At 40.8% G+C, this 14,239-nt stretch overlaps 1 protein-coding gene across 6 annotated transcripts in view; it reads left to right on the top strand.

The window, feature by feature from the left end:
- Nucleotides 1-13,035, top strand: part of sbf1 (SET binding factor 1) — a 70,083-nt gene extending 57,048 nt beyond the window's left edge. For 2 of the 6 annotated variants that reach the window (XM_074697735.1, XM_074697736.1), the window contains 14 exons: nucleotides 395-532; nucleotides 614-709; nucleotides 1,080-1,154; nucleotides 1,611-1,783; nucleotides 2,187-2,363; nucleotides 2,453-2,554; nucleotides 2,637-2,822; nucleotides 4,420-4,546; nucleotides 4,644-4,774; nucleotides 4,858-5,202; nucleotides 6,906-7,111; nucleotides 7,197-7,284; nucleotides 7,362-7,493; nucleotides 9,900-13,034. In XM_074697735.1, the coding sequence (XP_074553836.1) occupies nucleotides 395-532; nucleotides 614-709; nucleotides 1,080-1,154; nucleotides 1,611-1,783; nucleotides 2,187-2,363; nucleotides 2,453-2,554; nucleotides 2,637-2,822; nucleotides 4,420-4,546; nucleotides 4,644-4,774; nucleotides 4,858-5,202; nucleotides 6,906-7,111; nucleotides 7,197-7,284; nucleotides 7,362-7,493; nucleotides 9,900-9,998 (2,075 nt within the window). In that variant the 3' untranslated portion in view covers nucleotides 9,999-13,034. Of the gene's footprint in view, nucleotides 1-394; nucleotides 533-613; nucleotides 710-1,079; nucleotides 1,155-1,610; nucleotides 1,784-2,186; nucleotides 2,364-2,452; nucleotides 2,555-2,636; nucleotides 2,823-4,419; nucleotides 4,547-4,643; nucleotides 4,775-4,857; nucleotides 5,203-6,905; nucleotides 7,112-7,196; nucleotides 7,285-7,361; nucleotides 7,494-9,899 lie in introns of all 6 variants that reach the window. The other 4 variants (XM_074697737.1, XM_074697738.1, XM_074697732.1 and 1 more) reach the window with 3 other exon arrangements.
- Nucleotides 13,036-14,239: the final 1,204 nt, after the last annotated feature.

The following is a 14,239-nucleotide window of genomic DNA, read 5'->3' on the forward strand; positions in this document are numbered from 1 at the left end:
AACCGAAATCTTATCAAGTTTTTTTTTCTAATGTCTTCATAGAAGCAAACTTTTTTTTTTTTACCCCACTGGCAGATCTTTCACTTGTTACAGTACAGTACAGTCCTCATTTTTGTCTATAAATAACTTGAAATTAGACATTTTTCTGGACTGGTAAGGTGAATGTGGATCATATTGAAGTCCAAAAAGACATTTTTTACTAAAAACATGGGAAAAACACTTGATAAGATTTTAGGGGTTTTTTTGCAGTGCAGTAAAGCATCTGTCACCTGTTTTAAACTTAAAAACAAATATTCGTACTCAGAGCAATTCAGCCAGGTTAACCCTCAGATGTGATGACTAACGATCAAAAAACCTTTGATTCACTTCAGTGTGTGTTCTCTTTTCCTCGCAGTGCCCTCTCAGGCAGACTCCACCAGTCTGGAGCAGGAGAAGTACCTGCAGGCCATCATCAGCTCCATGCCTTCCTACAGCGAGAGCAGCGGCAGAAACACACTCAGTGGCTTCACCTCCACACACATGAGCACCTCTGGTGAGTACAACACGCTTGCGTCATGTGTCTCTGACAGATGACTGTCCCAGACCAAAGAGCTCATTTTTCTTGCCGTCACAGACTCGTCAGATAAGCTGAGGCAGCCTAAGATCGGTGCTCTGATGAAACAGGTGATGGGGGCGAAGGAGGACGTACCTGGAACGTTCAGTAGAGGAGGTGAGACACGTCGGTGTGTCCTAACAATGCTCCTGTAGTTTCTCTAAGCTTTAGTTGGTCCATTTCAGTTCTGGTTTCAAAACAAAATGTGTTAAAGGAAACTTCCAGTATTTTTAAACCTGGAGCTTACTCTCATGTGGTTTTAGGTGAACATGACAAAAATTGCCTAAAGGTAGATTGATGTTGGAGAAAGTCGAAAAATAAAATCCTAAGAGGCAAAAAAAAAAAAAGTGTGAGTCCCAGGTTTAAAAAGACCAGGATCCTCCTTTAAATGTATAAATCCAAACTGGGAGTGGACCAGGACTTTGTTTGAAACCATCCTCCACTGTGTGGCGTTGTTTAACTCGCCGTCTCTGTCATTTGACCTCAGCTCTGGGTCAAAGGGCGAAAGTCATCTCCCTCTCTCAGCCCAAAGTGTCTGGCAAGGCCAGGAACCCTCCTAGAGGTACAGTAGGCCACTCCCCCCTCCCTTCCCTTCATTCCTGTCTAACCAATCAGATCTCTTCTCCTGTAGCGTCAGTGTCTTTGCAGTGGTTCCTGATAGTGTGCTGTCTCTTCGAACTAATGGTTTGTGGTTGCTGCTTGTGTTGAACAGAGAGCTGCTGTGTGTGCATGCTGCAGCTGTCTGACGTCCTGTCGGTTGTTCTCTGTTTGATTCTTCTCTCTGTCACATGTTTATGACGTAGCGGTCATTAAGCTAGCTGCTGTCGTCTGGATTGGACAATCTTCAGTCATTCCTGCCTTGTTTAGCAGCATGGCTGTCAGTAGCAGTGGATGTGTTTTAAAGGACAGTTCTTGCTAAAGCGGAATGATCCTTTAAAAGCTTTGACTTCTACATAACTCTGGATGATCCGGTTTGGAGTTTCCGTTAACGACTGCTCTGTTTGTGTGTCTGTTACAGGTAAATGGGGCAGTATCAGGGGAAGCGGGCGTCTAAGTGCCTACAACCCAGACGTGGGGACGCGTCTGGCAGGGAAGGAGTCTCCGCAGCTCAACGGCGGGCCCAGCGAGGCGCTGTTCCTCAGGCAGCAGAAAGCTTACTTGTACATCATCGGGGACAAGGCCCAGCTCAAGGTAACAAGTCACAGGATGAATAACACAGAATATGCTTTTTTTAATTTAGTCTGGTGACTTTAAAGAGAGCAATATGACACCTCCTCGTGGTCTGACTGTGACTCAACAAAAAGTCTCTGCAAAAACAAGTCAGACGAACTATAAATAGGCACCTTTGCTCTAATTTGTTCTATTGAGGCCAGCAGCTGAAGCAATCCGCCCGAGCAAATCCCAATCTTCTGGCACCTTTCACACCACAAAGTATGTTTTAACAAGGAGCCCCTGGTTTAAAAAATGCTTTAATTCGTCTTAAGCCGTGGGAAAAAGAAAACAGTGATCACAAAGGGACAAAGGAAGCTCATGAAGTGGAGGAAAGAGTGAATTTACCTGAAGTGGAGTTACAGTGTTGACATGTTGCCCTCAGGGTGGGAAGCAGGACTCCTTCCAGCAGTGGGAGGTGGTTCCCATCGAGGTGTGTGACGTGCGGCAGGTGAAGAACAGCTTCAAGAAGCTGATGAAAGCCTGTGTGCCCAGCTCTGGGACCTCTGACCCCAACATGAGCTTCCTGCGTTGTCTGGAGGACTCAGAGTGGATGGCGCTGGTTTGTACCTTATTCTTCTTCCTGAATCATTTTAGACCTCTGAGTGATTTTTTACTAACCCTGTGTGTGTGTGTGATTTCTGTTTGTAGCTGCATCGAGTGCTGCAGGTTTCCGTCCTGGTGGTGGAGCTCCTTGATACAGGGTCGTCGGTCATGGTCAGCCTGGAGGACGGCTGGGACGTCACCACGCAGGTGAGACTTAAACCAACACACTTGAAGCTCGTATCTTGAAGCGATGAGTGAGCACTGATGAAGCTGCTCCTGCGGCGTACAGGTGGTGTCTCTGGTGCAGCTGCTCTCCGACCCGTACTACAGAACCTTTGACGGCTTCCGGCTGCTGGTGGAAAAGGAGTGGCTGTCATTCGGGCACAGATTTAGCCACAGAGGAGCTCAGACGCTGGGGAGCCAGAGCAGCGGATTCACCCCCGTCTTCCTGCAGTTCCTGGACTGCGTGCATCAGGTGAGTCTGCAGAGTTGTTCCTATTTGACACCTTATTACTGCATGTATGTGTTTCAACTCATATTTGGAGGATCATGGAGCAGATTTGCACGCTGAGCCACCCACTCTGTCTCACTGTACATCACATTAAAGAGGCTGTGTTTGTTTACGTGCTGTTTCCTGTTTTGCCGATCAGTGACGTCTGTTCTGTGCTCTTATCACACGCAGGAAGTTTGTTTCACTTAGCTCCAATTTCCTTCTGGTTCCCTTTTCGTAAAGAATAGGAAGAGGAACCAGGTGACACTTGAGGCCCTTGCTAGAAAACTTTCCAGATATATTTGAGCTCGAACATTAACCTGTTTTGCCCCACCAGCATCAATTGTTGCCGAACTGTATCACTGTCATTTTCTCCTCACTATAAAAAATCTCAGAGAAACTAATGCAACTTTTTCCACTCATGTGCAAGTACACAAGTTAGAAAAAGATTTTGGTTTATAAAAAATAGTTTCAAAGTGGTTCCTGTCACATGACATCATTTGCTTCCTGTTTCTTCCGGTAGAACACATGGCGGATGCAAAATATACTGGAAAGAGACAATTTTCATGAATTTCTTATGATGGTCCACCCAAACATAGTTATACTTATTTCATCATTCAAGTCTCTAGAGTAACCTTCCCCCCAAAAATTGTACCAGGGATAAATATTGTTTTGCTTATTTCTGTAAGTGGCAACAAAAGTTGCCAGTGGGCACTCAGCTAGTCAAAAACTAAAGGAAAACACTGTTTGCAGGATTTCCCATACTTAACTTATTAAGTGCATTTTTTTTTGACACACAAGTACCATAGCCAATTCCCACACCTACTACCTTTTTTAAAATAATTTATTATGACTGTATTATTATTTTGTTTAAGGATGGGAACCTTTCACAATTGAAAGGATACGGTTAAATTGGCCTGTACCTGGCAATCGGTACCGGTACTCAATGGTACCAATTTTCAGCACTTTTTTGTGTTTATGTGTTAAAAAATATCACTTTGTTTAATAATGAAACTTTTTTTTAATTAAACATATTTATTCTTTAATATATATCCTTGTAATGTTGTTTTTATGTCAAGCATGGAAAATTGCCCACTCTTCCACTTCCTCATAGTCACAAGGATGCATTTGATACCGAAATATGGTACCTTTTGCTTTTACGTGAATCTGTACCAGGTACTACAGAATTAGGTTGGTACCCATCCCTAGTTTGGTTATGAATATATTATTATCATAGTCATTATTTCTATATAATTATTAGGTGACCTAGTGACAAGCTGTCACCAAGACAAAGTACAATATGGAAAAAATAAATACATAACATGATTCAGAGGGACTTAACAGATAAAATCACATGCCTTACAGCTCTGAAAAAAATTGGGCATAAAGGGTTAATCTTTAAAATAAAAGGCTGTTTTTGACCCATGTCTACAAGTATTTCAGTTCAAGTTCACATTGTGAAATCTTCTTTTTCCGTGATGCATCAGTCAATGCAGATCTCTTACTGTTTCATCCAAACCGAGTGTTCTTCTGTTATCTTCTCTGTAACTCTGACCCCTTTTGAATTCTCTCCCTCTCTCAGATCCACCTTCAGTTCCCCATGGAGTTTGAGTTCAGCCAGTACTACCTGAAGTTCCTCGCCTACCACTACGTGTCCAACCGCTTCCGCACCTTCCTGCTCGACTCCGACTACGAGCGCATAGAGCTAGGTAACATCTTTGGAGGCGTGGTGATGTAGAAAGTCATAGTCGTTGTGTCTGTGTGTGTTTCTGATAAGTGTCTCTGTCTGTGTGTGTGTGTGTGCAGGTGTGCTCTATGAGGAGAAAGGTGAGAGGAAAAGTCCTCAGGTGTGTAAGTCTGTGTGGGACTACATCGACAGGCTGAACAAGAAGACGCCGATCTTCTACAACTACATGTTTGCTCCTGAAGACGAGGAGGTGAGGCAGCCGCTCTGAGCTGGATGTTTGAGTCAGTAAATGTTTAATCTAACAGAAACTCAGTCAGTACCTTTCTGTCCCAGGTTCTTCGGCCGTACACCTTCATCTCCAACCTGAAGGTGTGGGACTTCTACACAGAGGAGACTCTGTCAGAGGGCCCGTCCTATGACTGGGAGCTGAGGGGCCGGCAGGAGCGCGTCGCTGAGGAGACGGCAGAGAAACCCGACAGCAGCGGCCCCAAATCGCAGCGACACGTGGTGTGGCCGTGTTACGACAGCCTGAGCAAGGTAGTGCCCGACGCCATCACCAAGCTGCTGCAGGACCTGCAGAGTCTGGAGGCGGAGCTGGGACAGACGTCAGAGAAGTGGAAGGACACGTGGGACAAGATCAAGACCACACAGAGGACAGAGACAAAACTGGAGAGCAAGGTGAGATCTGAGGGTTTGACACAGAACAAGAGAGCATTCAGTGACTGCTCTGTGGATAGAGACGACAGGAAACAGCTGGTGCAGGGATACAGTGTGCCTAGTGAGGGTCTTCACTGACACCTTGTGGTGGAAAAACAGAATCCTGTTGAAATCTTAAAGGTGGTGAATGTTTGGTACAAAAAAGACAAAATTTTTAGTTTTTCAGAGAAGGGGTTCCCAAACTTAAAAAAAAACGGTTCTGAGGATCAAGACTTCCTGCTGTGGTAATACACCAAAAGCCACTCCAAAAACAGACAAAACAAAAACACAAAAGCCAAAAATGAACAATTGAGTAAATCTGTAGAAGTTAGACCACCTTTTCCTACCTCGATGGTCTTTGACAACAAACAAAACAGTTAAATCATTTCCTGTTTGTCTGATTTTAAATTTATTTGAGTCTTATTTTTTGTTTAAATCTGTACAATAATGGATCAGGAATTCAATTGTTTCAACAGTTTCTGATCTAAAAGACATTTTGTTACACACACTTTGGGAACCACTGATTTAGGAATTGGTAATTGATTATTCTAATTTTATGCTATTTGATGATGTTTAGATTTTTACTTTAACTAAAGTAATCATTGTAAAGCTGCCACCCCGTTCAGAAAAGCTCCCTTAGTTCATGTAATTAAAATATTGTTAGTAACTGTTGTCACGTATCATGATGCTCTCTACACAGTTTTTTTATTTTTTTACTCTTGAACATTTTTTTGTGAGATGAAAAAGGTAATTCCATTGCACTTTTGTGATAAAGTTCAGTATAGTAACTTCTGAAAAACCACCTCATGATAGTGTAAAAACTTTTTTTTATCAAAATTTAAGAGGTTTTATGAAAATGTGGTGTTTCCATTACCATTTCTTTATTGCGATATTTACGTTTTGCATAATTCTAGGTGTAATGGAAACTCAGCTACAATCAGCCTTTGGTGTCCGTCTTAAGGAGATTATTTTCACTGAAGAACTGTAACTGATTTGTTTTTCTGAGATTCTGCAACAACTTAGTTTTCCCTGTGGAGGATTTAAAAAGCTTTTCTTATCCTGTTATTCAGCAAATCCTCAGAGACATGAAGCTTTCAAAGGTGTGTGGGGCGCTGCATTAGCACGAAGCAGCTGGAGCTAAAACACCAAGAGGCCTTTACTGCAAAAACTGAAATCTTATCAAGTGTTTTTGTGTTATTTTCAGTAGAAAATGTCTTTTTAGACTCAATATAAGCCACGTTCATCTGACCAGTCCAGAAAAATGTCTTATCTCAAGTTATTTAAAGACTAAAATGAGGTCTGAATTGCTTGTAACAAGTTAAAAAAAATCTGCCAATGAATCAAGAGAAAAGTTACTGGTATTAAGACATTGCTTGAGTTTCAAGCAAATTTTTTAAGGCACACCTTTTTCTGTTCCATTGGCAGATTTTTGTACTTCTTAGAAGCAATCCAGGCCTCCTTTTTGTCTTTAAACAACTTGAAACAAGACATTTTTTCTGGACTGGTCAGGTGAATGTGGCTCATATCAAGTTAAATAAGACAATTTTTACTAAAGAAAAATAAGACAAAAACACATGATAAGATTTCAGTTTTTTGCAGTATACATCACTTTTCTTAAGATGTCAGTAGAAAAATTGACCTTTCAGTGAACTAAATCTGCATTTGAATTTTTTTGCCCTCCTCAGCCCTCGTTCTCCAGCTCGCTGCTGATGTCATCCAACCTGAGCCACCAGCGGCGCTCTCAGGGCGTCTACCTGCAGGAGAGCAGCGTGGGCTCCTCCATCAACCTGGCTCTGGAGTGTGAGGCCAGCGCCACGTCCACACCTGTCGCAGGTCGGCCCAGCACCAGCACGCTGTACAGCCAGTTCCAGAGCACGGAGAGTGAGAACAGGTTGGTATGCTGACGTCTTTTTTTACTGAGAGGAAAGTCACAGTGTTTGAGAAATCACTGAAATCAAATCTTCATCTGTTAATAGGAGTTTTGAAGGAATCCTCTTTAAGAAGGGGGCGTTGTTGAAACCCTGGAAACCTCGATGGTTCGTCCTGGATAAGACCAAACATCAGGTAAGAAGGAGCTTTTTTTTAAGGTCTGTGAGCTAAACACGCTTGAGGAGTTTTTAATCCCCGTCTCTGAACTCCAGCTGAGATACTACGAGACCCGGCAAGACAAGGAGTGTAAAGGAGTGATCGAGCTGGCCGACGTGGAGTCTGTTATTCCAGGAACGCCTGCCATGGGAGCGCCGAAGAACATCGAGGACAAAGCCTTCTTTGATGTGAGTTCTTCTCCCATGATGCAGTCTGCTGCTGGTTTCATTCCAAGGAGGCAAACTTAGACATCTGAGTTATTGTATATCAGGAGATCCAGTCCCATCTTACAGGCCCCAGCCTGATCCACTGTGAGAAGCGACAGATATTTTCCTTTAAGGGACATTTTATTAGACTTAAAATGAGTCAAATTCACCTGACAAATACAGAAAATGTCTCATTATAAGGTTTGAAAAAAACAAAGAAGGTGCTTCAATTTGTTGTAAAGAGTAAAAAAATCTGTCAATCTGGTCAGAAAAACGTTAAGTGCTTTGTGTGAAGACATTTCTATTTCAGGAAGCAGGACAAGTAGATTTTCGTAACTCCATTAATTTATCTTATGTGATCGTGGATTCATTTTTATCTTTTAATAACTTGAAATAAGATATTTTTTCTTGACTTGTCAGGTAAATAAGGCTGTTATTAAGTCAGACATTTCTTTTACACAAAATAAGATGTTAACACTTCTTTGGATTTCAGTTTTTTCAGAGCGGTGATTATTTTTTGGGAAATTACGACAATCAACAAAGCAAACAAAGACAGGATAGAAACCAATGTTAATAGGGGTGGGAGAAAGAATTAACAATCGATGTATCAGGATTTTTTGTTCAAAAGTCCAAAAATCAGGATTCTTTGTCGAAAAGTAGAATTTTTTTTTAAATTCTCCATTTCAGTCTTTGTTTATCAACTGGATTGGAAAAAAAATTACCACTTTTCTCCAGCAGAGGGCGAAATGTTTCTCTCTGACTCGTGATGCGCATTTTATGGGAAAATATGACTCCTGATTTAGTCTGTAGACATTATCATCATCATTTAACTTTTTCACTTGGTTTTGTGTTAAAAAAGCACACTAAAAATCACAAAAATAAAAAATATCAAAGAATCGGCACCTCAACAATCATAATAGAATTCAATCACCAGAATAACATAGCATCCTAGCCCTAAATGATACATTCTTTAACTGTGTCTAATCCATCAAAGCACAAGGATTCAGTCTTGTAACAGGTCTGTGGTGATATATTAGTCAGACTGTGTGCCTATATCTGCAGGTGCATTCAAGAACTGTTGTAAATGTGCAATTCAGTCCACGTGTTGTGTGTCAGTAGAAGGGATGGGTACCAAATTAGTTACTTTTATAGGTACCAACCAAATTCTGTCAAAAGTACCAATTCACATGAAAATCAAAAGGTGCCATAGGTACCTAAATGTATCCTTGTGACTAGGGATGCACGATATTGGATTTTTGCTGATATCCGATATATCGAAACCCCTTTTGGCCGATACTGATACAGATACCGATAATCACAAGTTTGTTTGTTTTTTTCACTGTAAAGAAAGCTAAGTCTATCCTGTACTGGAATTTATATGTTACTCTTATTGTGATGGTCTTATTTGTTTAAGAAACACACATAAAAAAAGACAAAAAACATTTGATTTTACCGTAAATAAGAAATGTATTATTTTTTTCAAACTCAAGACATTCAGTATTGAAATACAGAAAAATAATTTCTTTAGATCACATGAACTTTAAATGTACAATGCAATTTTAAACATAACCAAGTAGCATTTGATTATTTTAGAGCTACTGTATCAACCTGGTGACAGACACAGAGCTCTGCAGTGCAAATAAATGAAGTGCTACATTTTATTTAAGGAGCATATTTTTCAGATGGAAAATAATAATAATCCTAACTGAATAGCACCTTATCAGCTGTGCTTATCGGCAGAAATTTTCATATCTGTCGATACAGATAAACATGTTTTTAAGCTTTTATCACCTTTTACCTGATACTTTTACCGATATTGTGCCGATAATATCGTGCATCCCTACTTGTGACTGTGAGGGAGTGGAAGAGAAAGTGATTTTCCATGCTAAACATGAACACAGCATTGGAAGGTTATATTTTGAAAAATAAATATGTTACATTGAAAAACTTTGAGATTTTATTACTAAACAAAATAATATTTATTACCACATAAGCACAAAAAAGTACCATTTCAAATGTGAAAGGTACCCATCCCTAGTCAGTAGCACTTTATTTCAAGGTAGAGATTAAATACAGAGCCATGATGGCCACAGAATAAGTTTTGTACGTGACTTGACTTGAAGGATCAGTTTCCTGTAACTTCACTTTTATCTGTAGTTAATGGCTTCTCCTTTTTCTGATAGATGAGCAGGGACAGCACAGCAGAGCCACAGACTAAACACTCAGTGCAGCCTTAATCCCAATCTGTGAGCTGAAAGAGAAAAAACTTTGACTCAAAGCAAAGATAAACTGTACTCTGACCAGAACTGAATTTTTTTGTGTTTTGAAGAAGTTTAATCAAAAATGTATTTTTGTTGTTTGTGAATGTTTGTTTTTCTTTTCTTTCAGCTCAAGACGACGAAACGAGTGTACAACTTCTGTGCCCAGGACAGCCTGAACGCACAGCTGTGGATGGACAGTGTTCAGAGCTGCCTGTCAGACGCCTGAAAGGAGGAGGCGGGACTCTTTAAGGAGCCAATGAGCAGAGCTGATCACCTGACGGACAGCAGAGACAGGATGGGCCTTTCTCTTCAGCTCTGCTCAGTTTGCTAGTATTGAACTAATAACCTTTGCGTCACAATGTTTCAGTGTTTTTGTTATAAAAATAAGAAAAAGATAAAAAAAAAGTCCCTGAAGAACCACTCGCTGTCGTCTCACATGTAGCTGCAGCCTCTCGACTCCCTGACAGTCTGACTCGCGTGTGTGTGCTGGATGTCTGCTTACACACACACAATGCATATTACAGCATGTGGATGTGTTCCTGCAGCCCAGACTAGCATGAAGATCTTCCTCCTCCCCCTCCTACTAACCCCACCCACCCTTTAAGACACTCCAGGAGGAATGACGGAGGAGCTGCAGCCGTCTCAGCCACATGTAGACTCTTAAGACGGATCCAACAGATCGACTGGTGGGTTGACGGACCAAAACAACCCTCGCTGCCTAAAGAAACTTTCTGTGAGAGGAGGAGTGGGGCTCCTTAGCGGTTCATGAAGGATTTCCTTTTCTTGTTTCCAAAATTTCAAATTTGTACCAGAACGAGATCAACGCCGTCACTCCTCGAGCAGCGTGTGACGATGTCATACTGTGAAAGCCATGAATCAGTCGTACAGATCAAAGCAGGAGAGCCGGTCGGAGGTCGCGGTCTGTCAGGTATTCTGAGTGTGTCGGTGAACTTTCACTGAGAGTGTTTACAAAGTAGACAAATACTTCCCTCACTAAGCTAAACTCCGCTCTTCACCTGCGTATTTTTACATCCGTGCAACCACTATCAACATTCAGATTATTTTAAGGGACGCTGAAGGAAAAAGGAGGGATTTATTTTGTAGCGATTTCTCACAAACTGTTTATGGAAGGAGCTCTGGAAGGTGAAGATGAAGAGGAGGGAGACTTGTGAATAGAGGGATTTTATGGGAGTCGAAACAGATTTTTAAGAAGTGGGCGTCAACTCGCTGAAGGTTGTTAGAGGAAGATCTGTTACTGTCAACGTCACAGCCACCGTGAGCGTGGGCTGTGCTACATTTGCACTCTCAAAAACGGCGGAAAAGTCCCCACGTTGCTCTCTGAAGATTGTTTTTGGGGCATAAAAATGATATTTATTATCCTAGAAAACAAAATCTGATGAAATAAAAGTCCAAAACACAGAGAAACAGTTTCCTTTGAGTTTTTCTTCAGTGCATCACCATGATCCCATCTCAGCCGCTGTGACATCATCCTGAGTGCAAATGTAGCACCACCCCTCAGCCTGACCTGTAACCACACACTTCCTCCAGGAGTGTGTGTGTGGCACATTTCACCACTTTAACTTCAGAGTCTGTGTATCTGTGTGTGAGTCGAGAACCAGCACGTCTAACCTGGAAAGTTTCAAACATCACGTCACTTTTTATATTCGTTACGTCGTCAAACTGCCCCCTCCCCCCAACGTGCACACCTCTATTCACCCCCTCCTCCTCCACGAACACACACACACACCAACCACTCAGACCCACGTTAACACAAACCCTGCTATGTAAGATAAGGTTCTACTGCTGTCTTTGTTGAACATAAAATTTGAAATTGTAGATTTTTTTTGTGTCTAATAACTCCTTTGTATATACTACTCCAGATTTGTATGTAACTTTTATGGTAGTAATTTATTTAACTTGTCTCCTCAGTAAGAAAGTTCCTCAAGCACCACTTTATTTTGAGTTAGGAATTCAATGTGCCATTTGTTTATTTCTGTATTAATGTGACTAATGCTTTTTTTAAACCCTCAATGTCTTTTTTTTTTTTTTTTTTTTTTGGTAAACGTTGTCTTTACTCATCACCGAGCGTTAGTGCAGGAGTGGAGACGCTGTGTTAGTGGAAGCTGAAACCTGTGGGGCTGTTTGTTTTTTTTTCTTTCTTGTTTTTTTTTTTTTAAAGGTTGGATTTTACTGTTGCTCACCCACAGTGGTGGGATGTTCTGGATGAAGATAACAGTCACAATAAATTAACACATCGAGTTTTTTTTTTTTTCTGTTGCATGTTTCAAGAAGGATTCAAACATTCATTTCCAGTCGTGTTAGTATCTGCCTCTCTGACACTTCACAAACACGTGTAGAAATTGACCTAAACGCTTTTTTTTTTCTCATGTAAAAAATAAGATCCAGTTGCTTGCCCACTGCTGCCTCCAAAAAGCTCAATTGTCAAGTTTTTTTTCTGTTTGCTTTTTTTGTGTTTTTTTTCTGATCAAACACGATTCATAACTTTTAATCCAACAGATGAACATACACCTCCCTAAAAGAAAACCCACATTAAAACTCCTGTTTTCAAAACAAAAACATGAAACGCATACTTTTTCATATCAACCAAACTCCATTAAGAAAATTACTGCTTCTTAAGTGGCTCTTCCACCTGTGTCTTCACTGTTCAGCTTTTTTATGTTCACACGTAGTGCACTTAACTTTTTAGAAACCTGCTATTACAAAAAGCAAACAAGTCAAGGCAGCAGCAGAGCAGCAACTCCTGTTTTCTGAGACTAAACTGCTGCTTCAAAGAGAATGAAGTTAAATCTTTAACAATCTGCAGACAGTACGAGTCTTTCAGAAGCAAAATAAACTCAAATGTCTTTACTTTGTCGCTGCCGTTACAATTCAAAAACTTTTAGACCTCAACGGTTTTTCAACAAAGTTCAATCATTCTTTGATGATCTGAAGCTTCCTGTGAGGTCTAAACTGCCATCCTTCAGAGACTGGAAGACTCTAACTCAGCGTTAGGCTCCACCCCCTGTGGTCAGACTCTGTGTGTGTGTTTGTGACTGTAGTCCACATCCATTCAGTCCCAGCTTGTCTTTTTACTTGTTTACTCATCTCGCCGTGGTAACGCTCTCAAGCAGATACATTAACCACAACAATAAAACATAATCCTTTTTATTTATTTTTGTTCTTTTTTTTTATTAGAAATGATTTTCTGAGCCGGGTTATGTTGTCAATCATGTCAATATAGGTTTTAGATCCAAATAAAAACTGTGGGTTTAAATGTTCAGACGTGTGTCATGTGTCATTTCATCAGATTGTAGGGATGGGTACCTTTCATATTTGAAACAGTACTGTACCGATGCCCGGTACCTGGCAATCGATATCGGTTCTCAACGGTACCAACTTTTGGTACTTTTTTGTGTTTATGTGGTAAGAATATCAATTTTTCAAATATTTTTTTAGATATATTTATATAAAGATAAATGTTTAATACATAACCTTATAATGCTGTGTTCATGTCCAGCATGGAAAATCTCCTACTCTTCCACTCTCTCACAGTCACAAGGATATATTTAGGTACCTAAACATGGTACCTTTTGATTTTTTGTGAATCGGTACTCGAAACTTTTGACAGAATTCAGTTGGTACCTTTAAAAGTACCCAGTTCGGTACCCATCCCTTTTAGATTGTTCCTGTTTTTTATGGCTCAGAGATGACGTTTTCACAACGCCAAAGAGATCATCCTGACAGGACCCAACATTGACATTCATGTATATCACTTTGAAGGTGATGTGTTGGGAGCAGGGAGCGGTTCTGGCACTGGGGATGGGTACCGAATTAGGTACTTTTATAGGTACCAACCAATTTCTGTCAAAGTTACCAGGTACAGATCCATGTAGAATCCAAAGGTACCATGTTTAGGTACCTAAATGTATCTTTGTGACTGTGAGGGAGTGGAAGAGTAGGTGATTTTCCATGCTGGACATGAACACAGCATTGCAAGGTTATATATTGAAGAATGAATATGTTAAATTGAAAAATAAAACATGTTTCAATATTAAACAAATTGATATTTTTTACCACATAAACACAAAAAAGTAGCGAAAAATTGGTACTGTTGAGTACTGGTAGCAATTGCCAGGTACCAGGCGTCTGTACCGCATTGTTTCAAATGTAAAAGGGTACCCATCCTTATCTGTGTCTTCCTGGTCTGCAGGGGGCAGCACCAAAGAAAAGTGGACCAAGGAGGTAAAATCAGCGAACCAGTAACAAGGTCATGGCTGACCAGGGCTCAATAATGAGAGGAAAGCAAAGGTCTTATTGAGCAGAGGAGCGACTGACAGCACAGTTCAAGCTTCCAGCACACAGGTCTGTAAGAAAGCTGTGAGGGTTAGCTTGAACTAAACCAACACACGTTTACAGGGTTAAACAATTTCATCTGACCAACCTCCAGCACAAAGAGCACCTCAGGTT

Source organism: Halichoeres trimaculatus, unplaced genomic scaffold (genome assembly GCF_033239565.1).
Source record: "Halichoeres trimaculatus isolate MK-OKI-2021-1 unplaced genomic scaffold, fHalTri1.1 fHalTri1_scaffold_21, whole genome shotgun sequence".
Classification (NCBI taxonomy): Eukaryota; Metazoa; Chordata; class Actinopteri; order Labriformes; family Labridae; genus Halichoeres; species Halichoeres trimaculatus.